General features: G+C 42.0%; 1 protein-coding gene across 1 annotated transcript in view; it reads right to left on the bottom strand.

Annotated features, from left to right (window-relative positions):
- The window catches only part of TMCO1 (transmembrane and coiled-coil domains 1), a 488,674-nt gene that overhangs the window by 395,725 nt on the left and 68,791 nt on the right, over positions 1–24,158 (bottom strand). Inside the window, exon 2 of the mRNA XM_044085738.1 lies at positions 12,818–12,895. Coding sequence (XP_043941673.1) covers positions 12,818–12,895 — 78 coding nt within the window. The remainder of the gene's footprint in view (positions 1–12,817; positions 12,896–24,158) is intronic.

The following is a 24,158-nucleotide window of genomic DNA, read 5'->3' on the forward strand; positions in this document are numbered from 1 at the left end:
TAAAGGTCCCAGGCAGTACACACAAGAAGTGTGACCGTCTGTCAGAGACATTTTCTGACAGCATGAGTCACACTTCTTGAAGCCTGAGACCTTTGAATCCTTGGACATTATCAAGGAACCGAAAGTGTAACCACCACACAGAACACACCCACACCGATTACACTATAAGAAAAGTTAAACTAAATTAAACTAATAAAAATTAGTTAGTTAGTTTAGGTATTTAAATATCCCTACCAAAACACAAACACTCCACTTAGGGATAGCAGGGCCCGAAGGCCTAAGGAAAGAACTTATAAGTTCTTGAGGGAAAAAAACGGAATAATGGAAGAAAGGGATAAAATCCACTAAACTAAGGGAAATATGAAAAACTAAGTTAAGAAAGGGGATTTAAACTAGTTCAAATAGACTGATTTAATAAACTGACCTGAGCCGGTAGAAAAACAACACCTCGATCGCTGTAGCGGCAAACGAGATCTGAGGTAATTCACGCCTAGCATTGTGGGATATAAGGGGGGCCTCGAGCCGGTGGAACCAACTCTCGAGCTTTAGAGTGACCGAGTCGGAGCCGAGGTCGGCTCCGAACCCATCCAGCAAGAATGAAGGCAAGATAGACAACTTAACATCAAAACTTACATGTTTACTCCAGAAAGTAAAACGTCTGTGTCTTAAGATTCTCAAGTAGTCTGTTTCTAAATTCTTTGTATGGGGTAATTAACAAAAGTAAACAGTTAATTCAACAGTTGAAAAGTAAGTTAATCAAGTTCGTAAAAAAATACTGAAGCAGACACAGCACATAATTGGTAAAATATTTTACAGAATGGTCTGCAAATGAAAAAGTTGTTAGACTAGATTATGTACCCAATTCTGGTAGTAATGTTTATCATGATACTAACGGTGTAAAATTACATTTTGACTTGTTGTACCAAAAGAAAGTTAAAGGTTTTGTTTCCTAATGTGTTTTCTGTAAATCATGATGAAAATTATGATTTGACCAAAGAATGTACATCAATGTAAACTGTTTTGTGCGTTTACAAACAAAAAAGGGAGAACTGTTAGATATATACATTTAAACACAATAGTGCATGTACACTTCTGTTTGTTAGAATATATAGAGTAAAATATATACGCGTAGATGCATGCAAATTTCTGTTTACACACACACACACACACACACACACACACACACACACACACACACACACACACACACACACACACTAAAGGGTTAAACTTCTCTTAGCTGAAAAATAAAAATAAAAAGATACAGTATGCATGTTTTGGCATCCTACTGTGTGCAATACAAAATGTTCTGTGCTTGTATAAGCTTCAAGGAGAGTTACAGATAAGGAATTTCCTGATTAATCCAGGTGCAGGGAGGACTGGAAACAGGAACTACTCCCCAAGTTTAAGATTGCCATATAATTCATCTTGAAACGAAACACAATTTAGCTCGTCAACAGACTGCATGACATCAGGCAAATTCCAACAGTATTAACATCAAAAGACTGCTTTCATGGACAGGATCTGAATGGTAAAAAAAGTGCATAGAAGGACAGCAAAAGCAAATGGTGTTGGATCTGATTTTTGTTAGATTTGGTACATGTAGGAACACGTTTGTTCTGAGGTAAATGGAGAATGGAAAGTCTTCATCTATACTGGTCATGAAGTAAACCTTGCACATTAAAGCTGTAAACTGTAATAGTACAGTACATGTCTGTTACATGGATAAGTTATTTTATTAGTAACTGTGCACAAGCTGATAAAGTACAGCGCTGTAGCAGTCGAAAAGGCTCAGTACATTAAACAGACATTGGTTCTACCAGCAGCAGCACAAACATCTGCATTTAATTTATCAATAAGAAGAAGTTCAGACAGTTATTTATTAATAAAGACTGGAAAACAATGATTAGGAGACTATGGAGCACTCCTTTGAGAAGTGGTGCTGGAAATGACAGGATGAGTCAGTTGCGACTGACAAACCAATTTGTTAAAAAATTTTGGAACCAGGTGACAGTACTGGAGCTAAAAGCTGTACAGGAGGAGGAGGTGGTGGAGATTTTGGTAAGCTTTTGATTTTATTGATCGCCTCCTCACCCCTTAAAGAGTTAGCTGCAACACTATCACCTGGTTCCAAGTTTTTTTTAAGAAATGGGCATTCTTTGATAAAAAAAACACACTTTGGTAAGGTGAAAGAGAACTCCTGAAATACAGGCTCTCATCTTTGACATTTTGAAGGACTGGAAGGAAAAAAAAAGAAAGAAAAAGGCCACCCTCACCTTGAGTTTAATTTGCCCTTGAGCATTTTTTTTTATTCCTGTACAGTATGGTTTAGTTACGAGAAAGTTACTCTGTATTTATAAAGAGAGTAATTGCCTTGCATTAGAATCAGAGGCATTAAAAGCTCACTCATTGTTTTTCTTTAAATATAACCTCTCATGTGCTTTTGTGGAGAAAATTGTCTCCACCTACATTATATACTGTAAACACTTCCCACAATCTTACACAGGCTGCCTTGCCAATTTATACATCTGTATTAAAATAACACATGCATAGTGCTTCGTAACTTTTACTGTATTTGTTACAGAAAAAGACAACAGACATCATTGGTGTGCTTAGCAGCGTTTTTCAGGATTGTAATTCACTTGTGGAGGTAATCTTTACTGCAAAGCACACCTTTACATTCAGTAGTATTTTGGCCATATGCACACCATGGGGATAAGAACTAATATGTCTTGCTCAAAGATTATGATTTTGAAGAATTGTTAGTATGCCCGAGTGTGACAAACCAAAGAGGAGGCAATAATGAAAAAGTGGGAAATAGTAATACACAAAGACAATTGTTCCTCAGTAAAAAAAAAAAAAAAAAAAAAAAAGAAGTCATGACAAATTCAAGAACAGAAAGTTACACTGAAGGGTACAGATAACATGACAGGAGTTTCTCCATTTTGTCCCAACTACCTGAAGTTCATCAGCTTCCTCCAGCCAATCAACCCATTTGTTCCCCATCACTAGGGGGTGAAGGTCTAAGAGGAGGAGCCATCATTTAAGCAGTAAATAAAGGTGGTTCAGGATTGTTTCTGTTATGCCCTACCTGTGCGCCTGTCCAGCAATGGATCATAGGTGTTGTATGTATGCAATGGACATCAGCACTGAACTGTTCCACACCCCTGCAATGGGCTGATGTCAGGAGGACTGCCCCATATGCACACACCACCACCCACAGAACATGCCACACAGTTGTTTCTCTGGTCTCCACTAGCGAAATCCAGCCTTAACCATGTGGCCCCAAGTGTACAACCCTTTCCAGTAAGATGGGCTTGTCCATCCTGCCTACCTGCACCATCAACCACACATGTTACTTAAACTTGGGTCACATGGGCCATAGGCAGGCCTTTATCACTGCAAATTACTAGCACAGGCATAAAAATAAAACACTTTTGAACAAATATAGCAAATTTCTACAACTTTCAGGATAAAAACATCTTCCACTGCAGACAGTGGGGAACATCACAAATAGTTTTGAGTGTCTCTTACAACTTCGCTGAAGTAACAGCTCTTTGTTACAGTTCACAGTTTACACCAACAGCTTTAAAACTTCAGGGAAGTGTGTGTGAAAGGGTCTGCATATACCTAGAAATTTAGAGAATTAGAAAAAAAAATGCAGTTCAGTTACTTTATTTTGTTTAGAATTTAAATCTGTTGTGACTGGGTTCCAGAAGCTAGGAGTACAATTCTGCTGTTCTGTTTACAAGACAGGAAAACACACTTTACTTTGTTATATCTAGCATGTCTTACATAAAATGGGACCTGAAACTGGTTCTAGTCAGTAGAAGACAAAGCAGCAGAACAAGATCTTGGTAGTATGGCCAGTCTTATGATTGGGATTTTGTGGTAAAACACAAGAGTGATTTTGATGCATTAAACCCACACGTAAAAACACAAAGCCGCACACTTATGAATTCCTGCATATTCAGAAGACAAACAGTACCAGCAATACAAGATCTAAGGGCCTGAATTTGTCTGCGACTTAAATGGAACATGCTGGACAAACAGATAAGTGTCCCAGAGACTGCCCCTCCTATGGAGCAGGCTTCCCATCCATGTGAAGCGGAGTTCATCTTGTCACTAGTTTAAGGGCAACCTAGACCAGGATTGGAATAGGAATTTTACATGTCCCTTATGGACAGAGGTAGCATATAAATGCCTGGCCCTCAATGTCCTATTTGGATGCAGGACATTATTATTCTTTCAGGAAAACTTAGCTAGGCATAGAAAGGCCACTTGGGTCATTAGCCTAGTAACAATCTATGAATTAAAATGGATTAGAACACAAAGATAAAATGAAGAGTTGCAAGGTGAGTTTTTTTCCTCCCTTCGAGTCTTTGTAGCTAAACTGCAAAGTAGCTAGGTAAGTAAGTTTTGGTTTAATCCTGTTACTCCTGAGCTGCAGGGAAAGCTCTCTCTCTCAACCAACTCAAGAGCAGAGATCTTGGTACACCAAGATTGCTGCTTCATTACAAACAAATTTCCTGAAAGGATTTTTTTTGTGTAAAGGAAAGAAACTTCATAACTGTTCTGTTGACACCAGGTATAGGGGAGCTGATATGACGAATTAGATCCAGAAGGAATAGGATCACAACTGGAGAAATTTATTTGTGAAACAATTCAGCTAAGTCTAAATGGATGCTTCTAAACTTTTAGTTTGGAGAGAGTCCCAGTGTTTAGGAAATCTCCCTTATCCTCCTTATATCCTTATGTAGTAAAGAGAAATCTTGGGTAAAGTGATCATTCATGGTTTGAAGCTGCATAGTTAGATACTTAGGGGAACATCGAGAGATCCAGAAATCGAGATGGCTTGACAAGTTGGAAATTTTTGTCTGCCCATACCGCAGAACTTGCCAAGCCAATCTGAGTGTCTACTGAAAAAAAAAAAAAAAAAAAAAAAGAAATACAACTTATACCATGACAGTTGCAACATAATCTATCAGTATGAAGTCCCATCTGGTGTACTTCTGGGAGGTTAAACAAACTGATGGCTTATAGGATGGCAGTCTTGAGCACGTACAGTAGTTTGTGGTGTATCAAAAGATGGTAACCAATTTACATTTAGTCCAATGAAAGAACCACCTTTTCACCAGGTTTGGTTAATGACTGAATCTTAACCAAGGTTAAACTTTTAGCTGCAATCTATTACCTTAGTGCAAAATGTCAGCGCAAGTGCTTAAAATGTCTGAAGTGTTACAGAATTTGATGGTTTCTACAGCAATGTGTATTCCTACAATTCCTGTGTAGTTATAGATGAAGCTAATAAATCTTTCAGGATAGCATTTCCTTTCCTAAGAATTTCTAATCGCAGATTGTTGGATAACCATTGACGCAAAATCCTTAACACAAAAGATCTTTTATTCATACTACTGAAGTCACATCCTCAGAAAGTACAGCTGTTTAAGCACCTATCATAACAGTAGATGTTAAAATGATCACTGATGCAGTAGCCTTAGCTATATGGGTTGTATCCTGCCAAGGACATAACATATAACCAGTTTCCAAAGCTTCAGGGCATCTTCCATATGCCCAAACTATTCGTAAGCTCAAGCTGAACAAACTAAAAAGATAGGTTTGGGCACCAATCCTATCATGTCTTTTTAAGCCAACAGGCAGAGAGAAGCAGAGTCCTAAAAGGGCAATGCAAGTAACAAAAAACTAAGTTTCCACACCCTGCCATAAACTACACACCATAAAACAAAGGGGATGGAGGGAGAACATCTACTACTATACACAGCTGTACTATGCTCATTATATTGACCACTGCTGCAGTAGCCTTAGCCTTAGATTACCGTAGCTTATTACATGCAGGAGGCGAAAGGGGAAAGGTCCAGGAGCCCCTGGGAATGGTCCTAGCAAAGCCTGATTTAGACATGGTGAAGTAAATTAACCTTGTAGTGTTTTGTAAAAGTATACACAGAGGACCAAGCCGATGCTTCCAGAATACTTCCAGAATCCAACCCCTTCCAAAAAGCAATTGATAAAGCCAAGGCCCTGGTACAGTGGGCAGTGACACAGCCTGGCATACTTTTGGTGTGGCGAGTATAACAAACTGTAATAGGCTGAGAAAACCATTTGGAAATAGTCTTGACATGGGTTGTCTCCTCTTCTTACCTTCAAGAAATGTACAACCGATCCAAAGACTTGACAGATTCTTATCCGGATGAGAATGATTACACAAATAACTGCCTACCACATATCTAAAAATGTCAACAATTTTATAAGTAAAATGGCACTAGGTTGAATTTTCATGCTAGAAATACTGTGATTTATACAAACAATAATGTGAATGACAACACTGATTTGGACACTGCTGACAACTTAGATGAGATACATCATCCCCAAACCCCTCTAGACAATGACTTCTCCTCTCTCCCTCCCCCACTCCCACAGAGGTCAGAAAGACTTTGTGCAAGACCTAAGGAACCTCAGAACAATTTTTATGAAAAACAGACTTACTTACACACTTCGAACCAGAGTAATGACAAAACAAAAGGTAGAGGTAGGGGGAGGCGCAAGTACCAGTTACAACCATTTTCAGTAAGAACCAGTGCACCTGTAGGAGAACGTACTGTAACCCCAGAACACATTCTTGAAAGGCACTTAAAAATGTTTCAAGATTATTACACTACTCAGGTTACTAGTAAAGAACTATTCAACATTTTCTGTAAGGGATTCAGTTTTGTACCAAACAGTACTAGTGATATTTCTGACTTGATATTAGAACTGAGATTATATGTTTTTAAGATGAATCTGCTTATTATACCACTAGAGGCAACCTCAGAAACCAATGCTATAGTTTATTCTTGTAAGAAGAGAAATACATTTAGGCCCCCCCTTCATCCGACCATTACACACTTTCAGAAAAGTTGTGAAAGGGATCTTTATACATTATGAAACGAAAAAGTAGATTCCAAGATAATACAGATCTTTCTTCCTTAATTAGGTTAACGATTACTAACAACAAAGATATAAGAATAATGAAACCAGATAAAGGGGGTTGAGTAGTACTAGTAGACTAGTTAGATTAACACCAGTAAAATGTTAAATATTTTATAAGACACTGAAAAATACAATGTAGTCTAAAAGAACAAAATATTACTTACAGAAAAATGGATTTTTTTTCATTGATGCCAGGTTTATTTCAAGATGCATTTCCCTTGGATACCTACAGATTCTTGTTAACTAAAGCCCCACGAATTCCTTCCATCTTTGGAATCCCTAAAGTGCATAAAGACCCCTGTGACCCACCATACAGATTTACTGTAGCAGCCCAAGCATCCAAAAACACATACCTTACCTGTATGGACTGATCATGTTTTGAAAGGTGTACTAAATACAACGGTACTTACATATATCGCAACCAGATTTTCATGGTTGCAAAATGCGCATATGTCTACAGATCTGAGTGCATGAAAATTGTTAAAATGTTATTCTAATTCCTTACAACTGCCCAGAAACTATACTTTACTTTTAGGGAAAGGAACAATTTGGGAAAGCCTCTCCATCGCAGACGCACGTTTGAGTCTTAATGCCTGCTATCGTCCTGTCGGCTGGGTTCTTATCCCCAAAAATTAACCACGGCAGATGTCCAGAAGATGAGCTTAAGAGCTTTTCTGTTTTCCTGCAGTTCCCTGTACCCATACCTATTCCTGATTAACTGATGCATGCAATCTTAAGCAATGTTACTCTTCCCTCATAACCGGATGTGTTTCCTGAAACAGCAAAGTGAAGCTGAACAGGGAATTAATGATATCTTTGTCCAGAAGAACTAACAAGTACGAGTAATGAAAGGGATGACCTCATTATAATTCAAACTGCTGTTCTAATTCCTTCGTACTGCCCAAAAACTTTTAATTACTTTTAGGAACAGGAACAATTTGTAATGTAAAGTTTTTGGGCAGTCGTAAGGAATGAGAATAATAGTTTGAATCATTGTAGTGTTATTTTTTTGGGGAGAGAGAGAGACTCAGCATTCGTTCCTCACAACAAAAGTACTCCTATCATCAGTAAGACAGAAGGTCTGCCAACCGAGGCATGCGTGTGTAATGCATGCAAGACAGGAACACCACTTGCACATTTGTTTATCTTCCTGAATGTAATCCAGAGTGATTTTTCAGTCGTAAGGACATCAAAATAACACCTTGCGGTGTTTTCAGCACTCGTTTTCATGCCAGCATGACAATTTTGTAACTGTGATAATCTGGCTGCGATAATACGCAAGTACCTACATCTCATATCCTTAGACGAGTATTTCTCCAAGGACTGTATCTTTTTGATTATATAGATGTCATCGATCAATAGATGCACAAGTATCCCTCACAAAGAAGGGCTAAAAATGTTCAATGAAGCTTTATTAGCACTTACCCAGTTGGATAAGATGACTATTAAAATTTCTTAGTGGAACTAATGGAACTTATTTTGACCAATAATTTTGTCTTTTTTGAGAAGGAATATTTCAGACAAGAGAAAGGAATAGACATGGGGACCACATGCAGCCCCCATATGCAAATTTAGTTATGTATACATGGGAGAAGCATTTACAACTGCGGTGGTGGTGCTGTGGTAGCGTTGTCACCTCACAGTAAGACATTGTCCTGTTCAATTCTCAGCTAGAGCGTCTTCTGTGTGGAGACATGCGTGAATGGGCATACCTTCGTTGAAGGTTGTGCGTCAGGGCCGGCAACTCGGCACGTAAAAATCTACTGCCAATCATTAGTAGACCGGAGTTCCGCTGTGGCGAACCCTAACCGGGAAAAGCCAAAAGACACAACATACATGGGAGAAGCATTTATACTGGATTCCAAATTCAAAAAGTGTTGGAAGGTTTATTTCAGATATCTGGATATTTATAAATATATTCTCAGAGGTAAATATTACAGAACTACTCTGCTATATAAACAACACTACTGATTTTTTTTTTTAAGTTTACCCACCAACAAACTTTGCAGACAGTCAACTACTAAGATGTGAGTTTAACTAAAAACTTGGACTCCAACTGTTTTGAATCAACTGTTTTCAGGATGGAGACTTTCTGTAACATTTATCTGCAGTATAACAGTTGCCACCTTTTTCACACAAAGAAAAATGTATTCAAAGGGCAGCTCAGAGCAGTCAGAATGTGTTCAAATATCAGTTTATTTGAGAGGGAAATGGAAAAGATATTTATGTTCCTGGAAAGGGGCTATTACAGACAATTATTTTACAACATTGCAAAGGAAGTATACAAAGAATGGGGTAAGAAATACATACCCTTACTGGGTTTGGATTACAGCAAAGACTATTCTACAGAGGCTGGCAATGGAACACAAACTGGCGGTTCTTGTACCCATTCTCTCGTCATTAAATATATGACAACATGGCTAAAAACATTAAAATCCATGCTCAAAAATAACTGAAATATTTTTAAAACAGATACAAAACTTATGGAGACAAGTGGTGAAACACCCTTCTTTACCTATAAGACAGGTAAAAACTTGAAAAAGATAGTGGAAAGAAGCACAAGTATCCAAGACACCACACACAAAGGAGGAACCTACCCCTGTGGTGCTTGTAAGCAGTGTCATTTTAAAAGCTGATAACATTAATATCAGAAACATACAGATTAGTTTAGTGAAGGGGAACTGTGGAACTAAAGTAGTCATTTACATCACAGTATGTACTGTCTGTCAGAATTTTTATGTTGGCAAGACCAAAAGACAGTTACGTAAACACATTTACGAAAATAGTTGATCATCTTATGAGAAAAAATACCAACAGTTCTTTGTTTAAACGCTCAGTTTTGCAAGGGTTTCAAAAAATTCCTTTTTGACATTTTGGAAATGGTGTTTTACAGAGAAAGAGGAGGATCTTAGGGGACATATTTAGAATTTATGGAGATGATTTGGCAGTTCAGATTAAAGGCCACTAACTGCCCAGGTTTAAATGAACAGATTTCTACGCTCCCAACTTTAAAATGAAAGCAGAGTGTTTATGACACTGATTTTAGAATGCACCAATTAGAACTTCAACATGTGCAGGTTTTATACACATTTACAAGACTTGTCCTGACCTTTAATTTTCAAATAAGTATTGTTGATTTTAAAATATTGTTTAAAACATTGTTTATAATATTTCTATATTTTTTTCAGAGAGTCTACATGTATTTGCCTTTGATGTATTACTGTATGTCTTGTGTTTTTAAAGTTTTCGATATGAATGGTCTTTAAAAGAATGTAATTAAACTAAATTGCTATGGACCACTAAACAATTACACCTCTGCATATACAAGTTGCATCTTGGGTAAAATGTCCTTCACACAGCTAAATAAGGATGACAGTGCTTAACCTATGTACCTGTCTGTTACATTAAAATCCTTTTTATACTGGCAACACTGGTAATTTAAAATTAATCTTCATTTTGGAGCTAACTACAGAGGTATTTACACTGAGGGAGCATTACATGAGCTGTGTTCTGATTACGTGTATATAAAAACTTAAGACTGAGGAACTTTATATAGTCTTATCTGCTTTTTTAGGGATAGCATGCTGACCATCAGGAAAACTACAAGCAGTGATACACACATCTTCCAAAGCTGACAAAGCTGGAGGAGAGTACGAAGGTTCTGGAAATTCCTTCTGTAAAAGAATCACAGTATTTTCTGACAGACTGAGAAACCTCCGTGCTCACCCACTGAAAAAAGTGGCACATTCTACAAACAGTCTCAGAGAAAGAGAAACCTTCATAGGGAGAAATCGGAAACTCTCCCGAGTAGTCTGAAATCAGAAAAATTAAGATAAAACCCAGTCTCTGTCTCTTCATCTTCCTGTCCAGATTCAGAATCTTGAATCTCTTCAGGAAAAGAGGCATCTCCATTTCTTTTATCAGAAACCACCTTACAAGAAGAGTCAATAACCTGAATTAAACCCCGAGCCAGACCTAGTAAACTTTGCCTGTCTAAGGAAATTTGAGAAGGAGGAGATACATTTGCAGTTTTATATTTCTTTTTTGACAGTAAAAATGGAGCCAACAATGTTATTAATAGCAAAAGCATCTTCACCAGGGATGGGCAAAACATTCTGACCAAACAGAAAGTCTTCCCTGTTAACTTTCCCTGGACAGACAATAATGGCTCTCCCTTGCCCACTGAGGGTAACCTAACAGCCACAGAGGACACAGCTAACCTTTGGTCCATAGTGGTTGCAGGTGCTACACCAGAGATCTGGGGTAAAACATGAGGAGTCTGGTGAACAAGTTTTGGTCACAGCAGAGTCACACACCTGCAGCTTAGGCAAACTGTTAGCCTGCAGTTGTGGCAAAGATTGTTTGCTTAACTTTTTTTGTGTGTGGCTGGAAGAAGGGCAGACCACAGGACTAGTAAATTGTTCCATGGTCAAACAGAAAAAATCTTTAAAAAAGTCACTTTTTGTGTGTAAAAAAAAACACTTGCTACCCACAAAAGTAAAATAAACTCAAATTTTCCACAAAAAATAGTTGCAGCTACTTTAAACAACTTTTAAATTGAAAGGAAAAAAGTCCACTCCAATTTAAAAGTACAGTTAAGTCTCGACAGTCAGTTAAAACACAAACTTTTAGCTTAAAAATAACTTTTCTAAATGGGAAAATATAAAAAAGCAGCAATTTATTAAAAAAGGAAGGTTCCCCCCACCCTAAAGGCCACTCATCTGCCCAGCAAAGAAACAGCACAAGCTGACTGTCAGTCCTTGAAAGCCCACAGAAGAGAATGCTCTCTTCAATGGCAGGAAAGATCTGAAAGGCTTGTCACCAAAACCTGTCTTTTTAGTCAGCTCAGCTTGAGTTGAATTAACTGTTTGGGAGGATGGAAAGCTTTCTGAAGCTTTGAAAGTTGGTCAGCTTGGGCAGGATATAGCCCATATAGCTAAGGCTACTGCAGTGTTGATCAATATGATAAGATATACTGTTAACAAGCAAAATACTGCTAGCAAAGCAAACAGCTGACAGGAGCTACCCAACGGTAACAATGTTCTCCATTTTCTAGAAAACTGGAACACTTATAAGCCATCTCCATTTTCTTCTATGTGGCAAGGCTAAAAGACCAGATTCAGAGATATGAATAGCTTACTTTGAGCTTATATAAGACACTGGTCAAAAAAAAAAAAAATCAAAGACAGACTTACTTTGCCGCAGCAAAACTTTGTGTTCTTGGACATCCACTTACAAAAATAACCACAAATCAGCAAAGAGTTGCTCAAAAAAAAAAAAAAAAAAAAAAATGAAGCCAAGTGACTACTGCTAAACTCTACTATGGGAAAGTGGCAAAAAGAGCTACTGGTAAGATGAAAATACTAGTACTATCTAAAGAGCACAGAAGAGATGGGCTGCAATGGCAGGCCCAGCTGAACAACTGTTTGAAGAATGAAGCTTGGGATCTTAGTACAGGGAACTGCTAGTCCATATAGGACACAACCTGAAGGAAAAATTCTCAAACTTCAATAACAAAAATAACTACAGATAATAAGCCAATGCTTAGCTGTGATGAAAGCACAGAAAGAAGAAAGCTTTCCATCTCATAAGCATCAAACTCAAATTATAAAAATCCAGTTTTCTTCCAAGAAGCTTTTCCATACTAATATTCACACACACACCATTATGAACTGTGCAATGCCAAGGTTATGTAAATCACACAAGATTCCAAGACAACTCCTGAAATACAAGAAACTGCCAGTCACAAAGTGTTATAATCAAAGTAAACACAAACACATTTTGGCCTCTTCACAGCTTAAACAAGAAAAACATAAGAGTGCATACTTACATTTTTTACTTTGTTTTTCCACCTCTGCTTTTAGTCTTTTGTACTTATCTGTTCTATACACCAACACCCATGTTATACCTGAAACAAAATTAATAGTAACCATAAAAATCTGAAATGTGACACCACAGCTAACCTACTTATTGATAAACAGAAGTCCTTCATTACCAGAGCTGAGTGAGACGTATTTAACAAAATAACTCAGGAATTCATTCACATGAATGCTTGCAATATGCATCACAAAGGCCAATGTAAAATGTCACATTCTTCTTCAAATAAGCAAAAGGAGGAAAATTGTTATATAGTTAAAAAATAAATAAATAAATAAAAACTCATTTTTGGAATCTATCCCAAGTTCAGCCCTTCACTGCTGTCATTCCACACACCAAATTTATTCTAAAATCTAGATACATGCATTTTTAAGACAGAAGTACTACCAATATGGCTATCTACTGAAATGTCGGCACTCGAAATGCTGAGTGCCAAAAAGCTGAAAAAGACAGAAAACTTTTAGTTATGTACTCACCATAACTTCAGATGTTTGGGATCCATCTCGCCTACATTCTGAATGATGGGTTCGGAGCCGATCCCTCGGCTCCGACTCGGCACGCTTATGCCAAAGAGCGAAGTCTCTTATTGGCTGAGCTTACTATATCCCAGGATGCACCACTACCAGTCCCCCAGATCTAGTTTGTCCGCATACATGCACACACGCATACCCTGCTTATATAACATCGTCAGATGAAACAAGATAAAAACAGTTGAGCTCAAAACCGTTCAATCTCTTCTGATCTGCAAGGCAGGGGGAAGGAGGGTGGGTATCAGGAATGTAGGCGAGATGGATCCCAAACATCTGAAGTTATGGTGAGTACATAACTAAAAGATGTTATGTGATCCTATCTCGCCTACATTCTGAATGATGGGACAGCGTCCCTAGCACCTGAATCCTGGGTGGCTCACTGGAAAACACTCCTGAGTACCGTGGAACCAAATGATGCTCGTCCTTTAGATGCCACATCCAATTTGTAGTGGGAAATGAAAGTGTGCGGGTTGGACCAAGTAGCCGCAGCACAAATTTCCGATATAGCGAGCTTGGAATGAAAGGCTATAGAAGTAGCCATAGCTCTGGTAGAATGAGCTTTGATAGATGATGTAAGTTGTTTATTCGAAGAAGAATAGGCCTGAATTATGCAATCTCTGATCCATTTTGAGATTGTAGCTTTTGTGATGGTTTGGCCCAATTTATTATCTGAGAAGGACACAAACACCTGGTCTGACTTACGAAGTTGCTGAGTCCTGTCTAAATAGAAGCGTAATTGCCTGTGAACATCCAATTTATGGAGAGTGTATTCTGCTTCATTAGAGAATTTTGGAAAGAAAACTGGTAGCTCTAGAGATTGTTGAAGACAGAAACTAGAACAGACTTTTGGGACAAAGGATGGATTAGGCCTAAGTGATACTCTATCCTTGTGGAAAATCAAGTACGGTGGTTTAATAGATAGGGCTTGGAGCTCTGAGACTCTTCTTGCAGAGGTAATAGCCACTAAGAATGCCGTTTTCCAAGACAGATATTTTAATTCACATGTAGCAGCCGGTTCAAAAGGGGGAGATGTTAATGCGCGAAGCACCAAATCAAGATCCCACGGAGGTGCCGGATGAAAAACTGGTGGTCTTAACAGACTGGCACCTTTAAAGAACGTTTTGCATAGTCTGCTGCTCATCAAAGGAGGATCCGTGGATTCATGGAATTTAGAGATAGCAGCTAGTTGGACTTTAATAGTTGAGACAGAAGATCCCTGATTAAACAGGGATGTTAAGAATTTCAAAACCTCTGGGACAGGAGCAGTGATAGGGTCTAAGCCCTTGAGTTGAGCCCAGATAGCAAACCTCTTCCACTTACTGAGGTACAATTTGTTAGTGGTGGGTTTGTGGGCGAAGATAAAATGTGAACAACTTCGGGTCTAGTGTGTGTCTTCTAACTAAAGTTGGAAGTGGAGGAGCCAAGCTGTCAATTTTAGAGATTGAAGGGACTGATGCCAATGTCCCGACTGATGGATTAGCAAATCCGGGATCAGGTCTAAGGTCCACGGATCGTCCACTGCATGCTTTTTCAGGTAAGGTAACCATATCTGACGAGGCCAGTATGGGGCAATCAGAATCATTGAAGACCCCAGTTGAGAAGCTTTTTGAATAACTTTGGGAAGGAGTGGAATTGGAGGAAAGGCATAAAGTAGCCCTGTTGGCCAAGGTTGTGCTAGAGCATCCATGGCTGGTACTTCCTGATGTGGAATCAAGGAGAAGAACCTCTGGCACTTGGTGTTTTGTGGAGTTGCAAATAGGTCGCAGCACGGCGTCCCCAATCTCTTGAAAACCTGGGCTGCTACTGTGCGGTTTAGAGACCATTCGTGAGGAGAGAGAATTGTCCTGCTTAATTTGTCCGCCAATACATTTGACTTTCCGGGATGTGGGTCGCTACCAAGAAGCGGTTGGTAGCTACAGCCCATTCCCACACTCTCATGGCCTCTCTGCAAAGGGGATACGATCTGGTCCCTCCTTGTTTGTTCAGATACCAAACCACCGACATGTTGTCTGTGTGGATGGCGATGATGCCCTGAGGAATAAACTTGTGTAAGGCCTGTAGGGATAGAAGCACAGCCCTCATCTCCAACACGTTGATGTGGAGAAGAGCTTCGTCCGGAAGCCAGGAGCCCTGAACTAGCCTGCCCAGACAATGCCCCCCCCACCCTATCTGGGAGGCATCTGTCGTCAGGGTAACCACTGGAGGGAGAACAAAGGGTTTTCCCTGATCCAAGTTGGATGTCTGAAGCCACCAGCGAAGGTCCCTTTTGCATATTTCCATAATCATGATGTGATGATTGAGGGGAAGATCCTGGAAGGACCATTGAGTTGACAAGAGCCACTGAAGAATCCTCATGTGTAATCTTGCTAGAGGAACTAAAAGAACCGTGGCAGACATTGAGCCTAAAACCTGTAGGACCATCCTGGCTGGGGCTTTGGATCTCGAGATTAGAGCTTGAACTTGGCCCTGTAAAGTTCGGATCCTTTCGGCAGGAAGAAAGACGCATCAATCTTGAGTCTATCTCTGCTCCTATAAACTTTATGCGTTGAGAGGGCAGCAAGACAGACTTTGACCAATTGAATGTAATCCCTAGGGAAACACCCAGGAGATGGTGGCTTTGAGGTTGTCCATTAGTAGATGCCTGGTGGTGGCAGTCAGGAGCCAGTCGTCGAGATAGGGAAACACTTGGAATCCAAGACTTCTCAGGTGAGCCGTCACTACTGCCAAACACTTGGTGAACACCCTGGGGCTGTGGTGAGACCAAAGGGCAGAGCACAAAATTGGTAATGACTGACTCCCAGGCTGAAGCGCAGATACCTTCTGGATGCCTGATGTATCGGTATGTGATAATAGGCGTCCTTGAGGTCTATGGAGCACATCCAAACATCCTTCTCCAACAACGGAGAATGGATTGTAACGTGACCATTCGAATTTGGATTTCGTGGACGGATTGGTTCAGTCTGCTGAGATCCAATATTGGCCTCAGGTCCCCTGTCTTTTGGCACTAAAAGAACCTGGAGTAATTTCCTGATCCGATCTGGTCTGTGGGGACGGTTGGATGACTCCTTTTCTAGCAGCTTTAAAGCTTCTGCGGCTGCTATTTCCCTTTGACTGGGTGGTGGGTCCAGGATTCTCTTGGACGGTGGGGTGAGTATGTGAATGGGATGGCGTAACCTCCGGCAATGATCCGAAGCACCCATCTGTCCTGAGTGATTGACTCCCAGGCTTTTAGGTGCTTGGCAAAGCGACGCCCGAATGGCTCCGGAGCAGCACAGCCGGGCAATCCCTCATGATGTGTGGGAGGCTGAAGAGCCACGAAAGGACTCGCGGTCTCCAGAATTGCGGGGCCCTCTGCCGCCTCTGGGACGGCGTCTCCCTGAAAAATTTCCCCGTCCTCTGCCTCTGGGGGCCGAATCTTCCTGCTGTTGGGAGAAAAACTTGCGAGATTTGCGGAACCACATTTTCCCCCCTCCTTTAGCCTTGGGATAAGGCCGAAAGGGAGTGGAATAACGGGCACCTACGGCAGATAAAGTTTTTCCCTCTTGCTCACAGCGGGTAAGGGTGTCTTTCACCTTGGGTCCAAACAATGAGGACCCATCAAAGGGAGCGTCGGAAGGAAGACTTGAAGGCCTCCGCGAACTGACACAAGCGAGCCAGGCTTGTCACGAGAGCCACGCCTGTGCCTGCCGCTCTACCCGCCCCTCGGCCGCATAGGAAATGAGCCTCATGGACGAGTTAGAAATTGACGTAAGGATAGCCAACTGAGAGCTAACGGACTGGGCTAGCTGCTCAGGTAGGTTACCGAGAGGAATCTGACAACTCCTTGACCAGATCCCTCTGAAGCCTGGTAAAATGTGCCAAATAATTCAGAGACCTTAAGGTAAAGGCCGCTGAAGTCAGGGTGCGCTTCCCGTACCTATCCATACTCCTAGACTCCTTATTAGGAGGATGGATGGACGTTGAAGCCTCTGCCACGTCCTGTTGTGTAGCAGATGCCACCACCATGGCATCTACAGCCACGCCTTTAGTAAGGAACTCCTTCTCGGGGAGCAGATAAAAATTTATTTGGACGAGAAGGACTGGTTCCACGGTATCTGGATGTTCCCACGCCCTTGACAAACTAAATCCAGAAGCTCGTCGGCGGAGACACCCAGGAGGCGGAGGGCTGAGCCCCAAAGGCCTTGAGGAGCACTGACTCGTCAGCAGAGGGGGTTTGGATATCCAGCCGCCTCGTTGTTTGAGGATCTCTAAGATGTCTGCAAATGAGACATCATCCGAGGGCGACGGGGACCCTCTGCATCATCCATATCAGTGTCCGATGTACTAGACTCGGGGAGTCCACGTGCTTCCTCTTGCACGATCTCTTCCTTGGGGTTCCTCTGAAGACAACTCGAAGAACCCTCAGGAGGAGGGAACCCCACTGGGGTAACCTCAGGCCTCGGGCTCCGCTGGCTACGGACAGGGAACTGCCAAAGACCCAGTCTCCACGCCCAGGGAAGGTGCTGGTAAAACCGGAGAGATGGCGAAGAGGACTTGGCCAAGGCACTCCTCATGGCCCTGAAAGCCGGACCCCAGAATCCTGGGAGTGTCCGGACTCGAGCCGTGATAGCCGACGGAAGTCCCGCAGCCGAAGCACCGAGGGAGGCTCGGAACCGAAAGCATAGGTCCCAAACATCACCCCAGGTCCAGCCGAAGAAGTCCAGCGTACTAAGCTTCGGACCCGAAGGCCGGGTTGGAGTAAGGGTCGGAGCCGACCCTGAGATCTCCACCGGCTCCAACAGCACCTGCTCCGACGGAGCAAGCGGTCGGAGGAGGAATGGCAATGGGTGGGCCAAGGTCATCGGCTCCGAAACCAGCTGGGTCGGAACCGAAACAAATTTTGGAAGACTGGGGACTGGAACAGTCTTTGGAGCACCCTGTCTATATCAGAATCCGACATCCTCGAAGACCGAGAGGAAACAGAACGGGTTGAAGGCCTCTCCATCGGCCCCAAAGGGCTAGGGGACCGGCTCGGCGACTCGATGAGTATCGGCGCCAAGGAATACTCACAGCAGATTCCATCGGTGCCGAGGTAGACTTCGCCGAGGAGGAAGTGTCTGAGCGGGCGACCCTTGTCGGCTCCGAGAGCAGTGGAGCGGCGAAGGTGACCCGCCTCGATGCCCCAGCCATCGGCTCCGAAGCCAGAGGAGTCGATACTGGTGGCATCGAGGCAGACCGTTCCAACCTCGGCTCCGAAGTCTTTGGAGCCGAAGGAGAGGCCTGCCTAAGTTTCTTGGCAGTCGGATCCGACGGACTGGTCGGAACCGAAGCTCTTTTCTTTTTGGCCGGAGCAGGAGAGGATGACAAGGCTTCTTCAAAGGAAGGTTTAACTAACCCCCTTAAGAATCAATTTATTTTTCCTCTCCTGGAGGACCCTTGAGGAAAAAGCATGACATACACTGCATGACTCCTGCAAGTGCTTTGCCCCGAGACAATATACACAGAGCGAATGATCGTCTGTGATAGACATTTTAAACCCGCATTTGAACATTTTTAAAGCCGAAGGCCTAGGGGTTTGAGACATGATGTTACACAAATTTAGTCACTGACAGGAAAGTAAATCACTAAAGTCTTACTGATGATAAAGCTAAGCTTACAGTAATAGCTTAATGCACACACTTCCTGTAAAAAGAACAGGGAACTCTAAACCAACTATAAATTTACTAGAGACCCTGTAAGTAATTAAGGTTGATAGTCCGGAAGGCCCTGGATGGAGGGCCGAAAACAAACTCAACCCAATCACACACAACAATTTTACATCCAAATCGTACACAAAGTTAGCGATAGCCGTTAAAACAGCTTTTGTGAGCAAAAACAGCAAAAAACTGACAGAAAAGTTAGTTAATAAAACTACTCAGCCCAGCCAGCTCGAGACCACGTCTTGAGGGAAGCGCAAAGCGAGATCTGGGGGACTGGTAGTGGTGCATCCTGGGATATAGTAAGCTCAGCCAATAAGAGACTTCGCTCTTTGGCATAAGCGTGCCGAGTCGGAGCCGAGGGATCGGCTCCGAACCCATCATTCAGAATGTAGGCGAGATAGGATCACATAACATCACAAGAAAAAAATGAATCTTGATAATCACTCTTCTCCTTTAAAAACTTCTTTTTGCACCTCCCACCACCCCACTCCATGAACTTACATATACAAACTCTGAGATCGCCATACCTCAGAGAAAAGGGAATACTCTTGAGAAATGGCATCTCTTACTTGGGATATACAAGTCTGATCTTTTGGGCATTCAGTCTCTGCATTTCGAGACCCACTCTAGCAGGTCCCGACATTGCAAACGGCATTCAGTCTCTGTGTTTCGAGACCCACTCTAGCAGGTCCCGACATTGCAAACGGTTACCATGAATACACTTTTTAATTACAAAAATAATTTAAACAGGGGAAAACAAAACAAACCACACTAAGTAGCTGAACAGCTGCAATATAAACTTTCAAATAACTTTCTGAAACAGAAGTCACTCAATTTATTTTCAGCTTATATATATATATATATATATATATATATATATATATATATATATATATATATATATATATATATATATATATCTATGTACACACACATTTTTTTTTTGCACGCGTGTGTGTGTTTCTATGGCCCCTAGCCCCTATATTAATCCAGAAATATAGTTCTGCCTTGGACATCAGTAGTATACTGGATTCAATGAGGAGAGGAATCAGCAGAAGAAAGTAAAGGATAATACAACGCAGTGACAGAACGCATGAGCAAGTTTGCAAATCACATCTTTTACACACTCTCCACTTCTCTGTATCACACTTTTATTAGAGCACATGAATAAATGATGAAAGCTTTCAAAACCTTGACATTTTTCAAAAAAGTTGAAAGGCAATGCACAGCTTGAAGTTATGAACAGTTCTTTGACGTAGTATCCGATATGTCCCCAAACTGGTCAGCTACTGCTACTACTAAAAGGGCCAATGAAACACAATGACTGCAAGTCATACTTGGGAGTTTTCCACACACTCCATATTTGACTGTAACACAAGACTACTGTTGTACTGGTGGAGTGTGTTCTCTTTTAGATGACAGTCCTTTATGCCAGTCCTGATACTGTACTGTCGAATATGCAAATGGAAGTAAAAAAGCCAAGGTACTATTCAGAAAGAGAAAGCAAATTTCTTGTCAGTGGTCTGGCCAATGTGACTAAATGGATGACCGCAGTGAAAAAGTACAACCAGAACTAAAAACACACCTCACCTCAAGGCCTCAAATAAAGGCTATCCCTCCAAGCAGCTTAGAACACAGGTCGCTGAAGTCCTGTTGATTTAAAAACAGATTTATTCCCAATCCAACAGAGACAAAAGAACGATTAAGCGCTTTCATTTCCCTCCAGAAACTTCATCAGAATCTCATAGTGACATCATCCCAACACTTAAATAATGAGAAAATCACCTCCATTGGATGGTCAATTAATAATTTAAAGTGATACGCAAACATATAAATGTAGACCATATGTTCGAACTTGTAAAAGTTTGATCGGACTGAATGGAGATCTCTGTACAGAGCGGAAAGGGAAGATTTCCCATTTCTGCAATGTAGTGCGATCTCGGAGTTGGTAAATTTAAGTAAGGTGGGTGTGGGGAGTGCATAGCCCCCTGCTATAGATGCTTAGTTTTGTGTTTTTTTGTTTTAGGTGTTTTACTTCATTGTTTAGCTGGAATGTGTTGGCTTTCACCGCCCCCTTAGATTAGTTCTCAGTGCCTCTGTCCAACAGAGCCATTGAAGTGATCCCTGGGGTAAACTTAGTTTCCCATCCACTCGTCAAGGTTTCTCTTGAAGAGGGTTAGCAAGGAGTTCTGCCTAATGTAGATTGGAATCTTGTTCCAGAGCATGGAAGTCTCTGGGACAGGAATCTATCCCTCCAGCACGTCCTATTTATTGTTGTGGTGAGGTTTAGCTCCCTGGAGCGTGTGGCTCAAGGGGATATGGTTTTCTTTAGGTGGAGCATGTCCATCAATTCTGGGTTGGACATGGCCTTGTATGTCAGGCAGAGATCACCACTGAGTAGGCAGTATGCAACAGAGTACAGCTGGAGTTCTTCATTCGAGCTGCATAGGGCAGCTGCTTGAGGCCAGTGATCCTCTTGGGGAGGTACTTCTGTGGTCTTTCCAGTTGTTGCAGGTGTCTTGTAAGGTACATCCCAAATGGGGGATTGTATTCTATGATGGGTCTGATGAGTGATGAATAGAGGGGCTCAATGACCTCTTTCGATCTGGATGCAAACCCCTTTTGTGATTAGGTGGGCCACATAGAAGGATTTTCTAACCACTTTGGCAATGTGATTATCAAAGGAGAAGTTACTATCTACTTGGGTCCCCAGATCCCTTATTACGTCTTCCATATTTAGGGCCTACCACTTATGTGGTAGTTTCTGGGTACTTTGTTTTTTCCAAAGGGGATGGACTATGCCCTTTTTGGCATTTAGCTTGAGGCCATGGCTTTGACACCAGGTATCTGTCTCAGTGAGACCCTTTTGGAGGATGTCTGTCAGCCAGACAGTCAATTATAGCCCATAGTTTGCAGTAGCCTGCGAACTTGGCCAGCCATAGTCCTCCTGTGCTTGCCTGTACTTCTGAGAAGTACATGCCGAACAGGAGGGGTCCTAGGTCTGAGCCCTGGGGAACGCCACTTGTAACCGGTTTAGAGTCAGACCTAGCTCCCGCAACTCTTACCATGTGGGTTCTGTCCGTGAGCCAGTTGGCACCCCATCTCGTGACATAAGGGTTTATGTTCAGGCTGGTGAGTTTGTTTACAATACCTGAGTGGGGAATGGTGTCGAAGGCCTTTGCAAGGTCTAGGTAGGCTGTGTGGACCACCTTTCCCTCATCCACAGCCTTGGTAACTGTCTAAAAGAAGTCCACCAGGTTTAGGAGACATGATCTGCCCTTAAAGGCGAACTGGGTAAGGGCCAGTGTTTGGAGGTTTCCAATGTCTCTATTAATGAGATCCATGATGATGCGCTCCATAGCTTTGCAGACCAAGCCAGTCAGGCTTATAGGGCGATAGTTCCCAGGGTCCATTGTGACCTTTGTGGAGTGGAATAACCGTTGCTGTGTGCCACTCTGTGGGCATGTAGCCTGTAGAGAGGCTGAGTTTAAACAGTGTGTTTAGGTGAGGGGTTAGTTCATCTTTGAGCTAGTGTAGGACACAGCCTGGGACACTGTCCGGTTGGCTTTGGAGAGGGCTGTTTTAACCTGAGTGTCTGTGATTTCAGGGGCACTACATTCTTCTGGTATAGTTATGGGCCCTTTTGGAGGTGAGAGAGGGTAAAGTTTGCATTGAACCTGTCTGCCAGGATGTGGGCTATATCGGTCGGTTCAGCATATTTTCGGCCATTCTGCACTTACTCAGAGCAGATCTGAGAATTGCCACTTAGATTCTTGACACAGCTAAAGAATGCCTTGTGGTTATCTTTAGAGTCCATGGCGATTTTTCTTTTGAAGCTAGCCTTGGATGATTTTATGAGGAAACGTAGTTTCTTGCCGATACTGATCAGGGATGTCTTCCCTTCTTGGGATTTTACTCTTTTCTGTACTAGTTTCCTCCTATTGCATAGCTTGTTTATGGCAGGGGTCCACCAGACTGGTTTCCTTTTCTTGGAGGAGTGAATCTTGGTTTTGTTTGGGACAGCACGATCCATGCATTCTTGTAGGTGCCCATAGAGTGCATAAGTAAAGGATTTTGCAGCTTGAACAGCGTTATCCTTTAGCATGGGGGCTTTGAAACTTCGCACCTCGGTCTTAAGTAACGTGAAGTTTGCTTTTGAAAAGTTTTTCATGGTGGTTTCTTTGACCAGGGGTGGTGGCAGAATGTGCATATCCAGAGTGATTAGTTTATGGTCAGATCTAACCAAACTTGGGGTTGACCTCTGGTGTGGAACACAGGTCTCCCATGTTGGTGATGACCAGGTCCAATATGTTGTCACCTCTGGTGGGGGTGTTGACCAGTTGATCCAAGGCATTTGAGTTTATAAATTTTAGGAAATGTTGAGCAAGGGAGTTTGTACTGGAGTAGTTCTCCCAGTTAATATTTGGGTAATTGAAATCACCCAATATCAGGGTGTTTGGTAGGACCTTTATGTTTCCCAGTGTTTCCAGGAATGCAGAGTGGGGGTCCTGGAACATGGTGGGTGATCTGTAGCAAGCTATAATTTGAATACCAGTTTTGCCCATTGTTAGTTGCACGTGGATGATCTCTGAAGCATCGTGCCGTGCCACTAACCTGGAGGTGTGGGTATCCTTGATGAATATGGATACTCCCCCACCTTTTGTATTTCGGTCTGGGTTTTATTGCCGAAATGTATGGTACGAGTTGTAGCCTAGTAGTGCTGGGGTGCTCTCTGGAGCCTTAAACCAAGTTTCTGTTACTGCACATGATTTTCTCCATACTGAGGAGTGCCTCGAGTGCGTGCATTTTGACGTTTAGACTTCTGGCACTGAGTAGCATTACACTCAGTTTTTTGTTACTTGTGCTATTTACGGCGGTGGGTTTGTCTTTTGAGCCTTGCCTAAAAAAGGCACTATGGGGGTGGCAAGAGCCTTGGCCAGTATTCGAAAGCCTAAGGGTGACCAGTGCAAGCTGTCTCTAGCAAAGCAGCGTGCCTTGTCGAGCATTTCATCCCAGGCTGGCAGACAGTGGATCCCCTTTGAATGACACCAGAAGCTTAGCCAATTGTTGAAATTGATAATTTTTT

The sequence above is a fragment of the Protopterus annectens genome, chromosome 10.part0 (genome assembly GCF_019279795.1).
Source record: "Protopterus annectens isolate FY-2018-M chromosome 10.part0, PAN1.0, whole genome shotgun sequence".
NCBI classification, from domain to species: Eukaryota; Metazoa; Chordata; order Ceratodontiformes; family Protopteridae; genus Protopterus; species Protopterus annectens.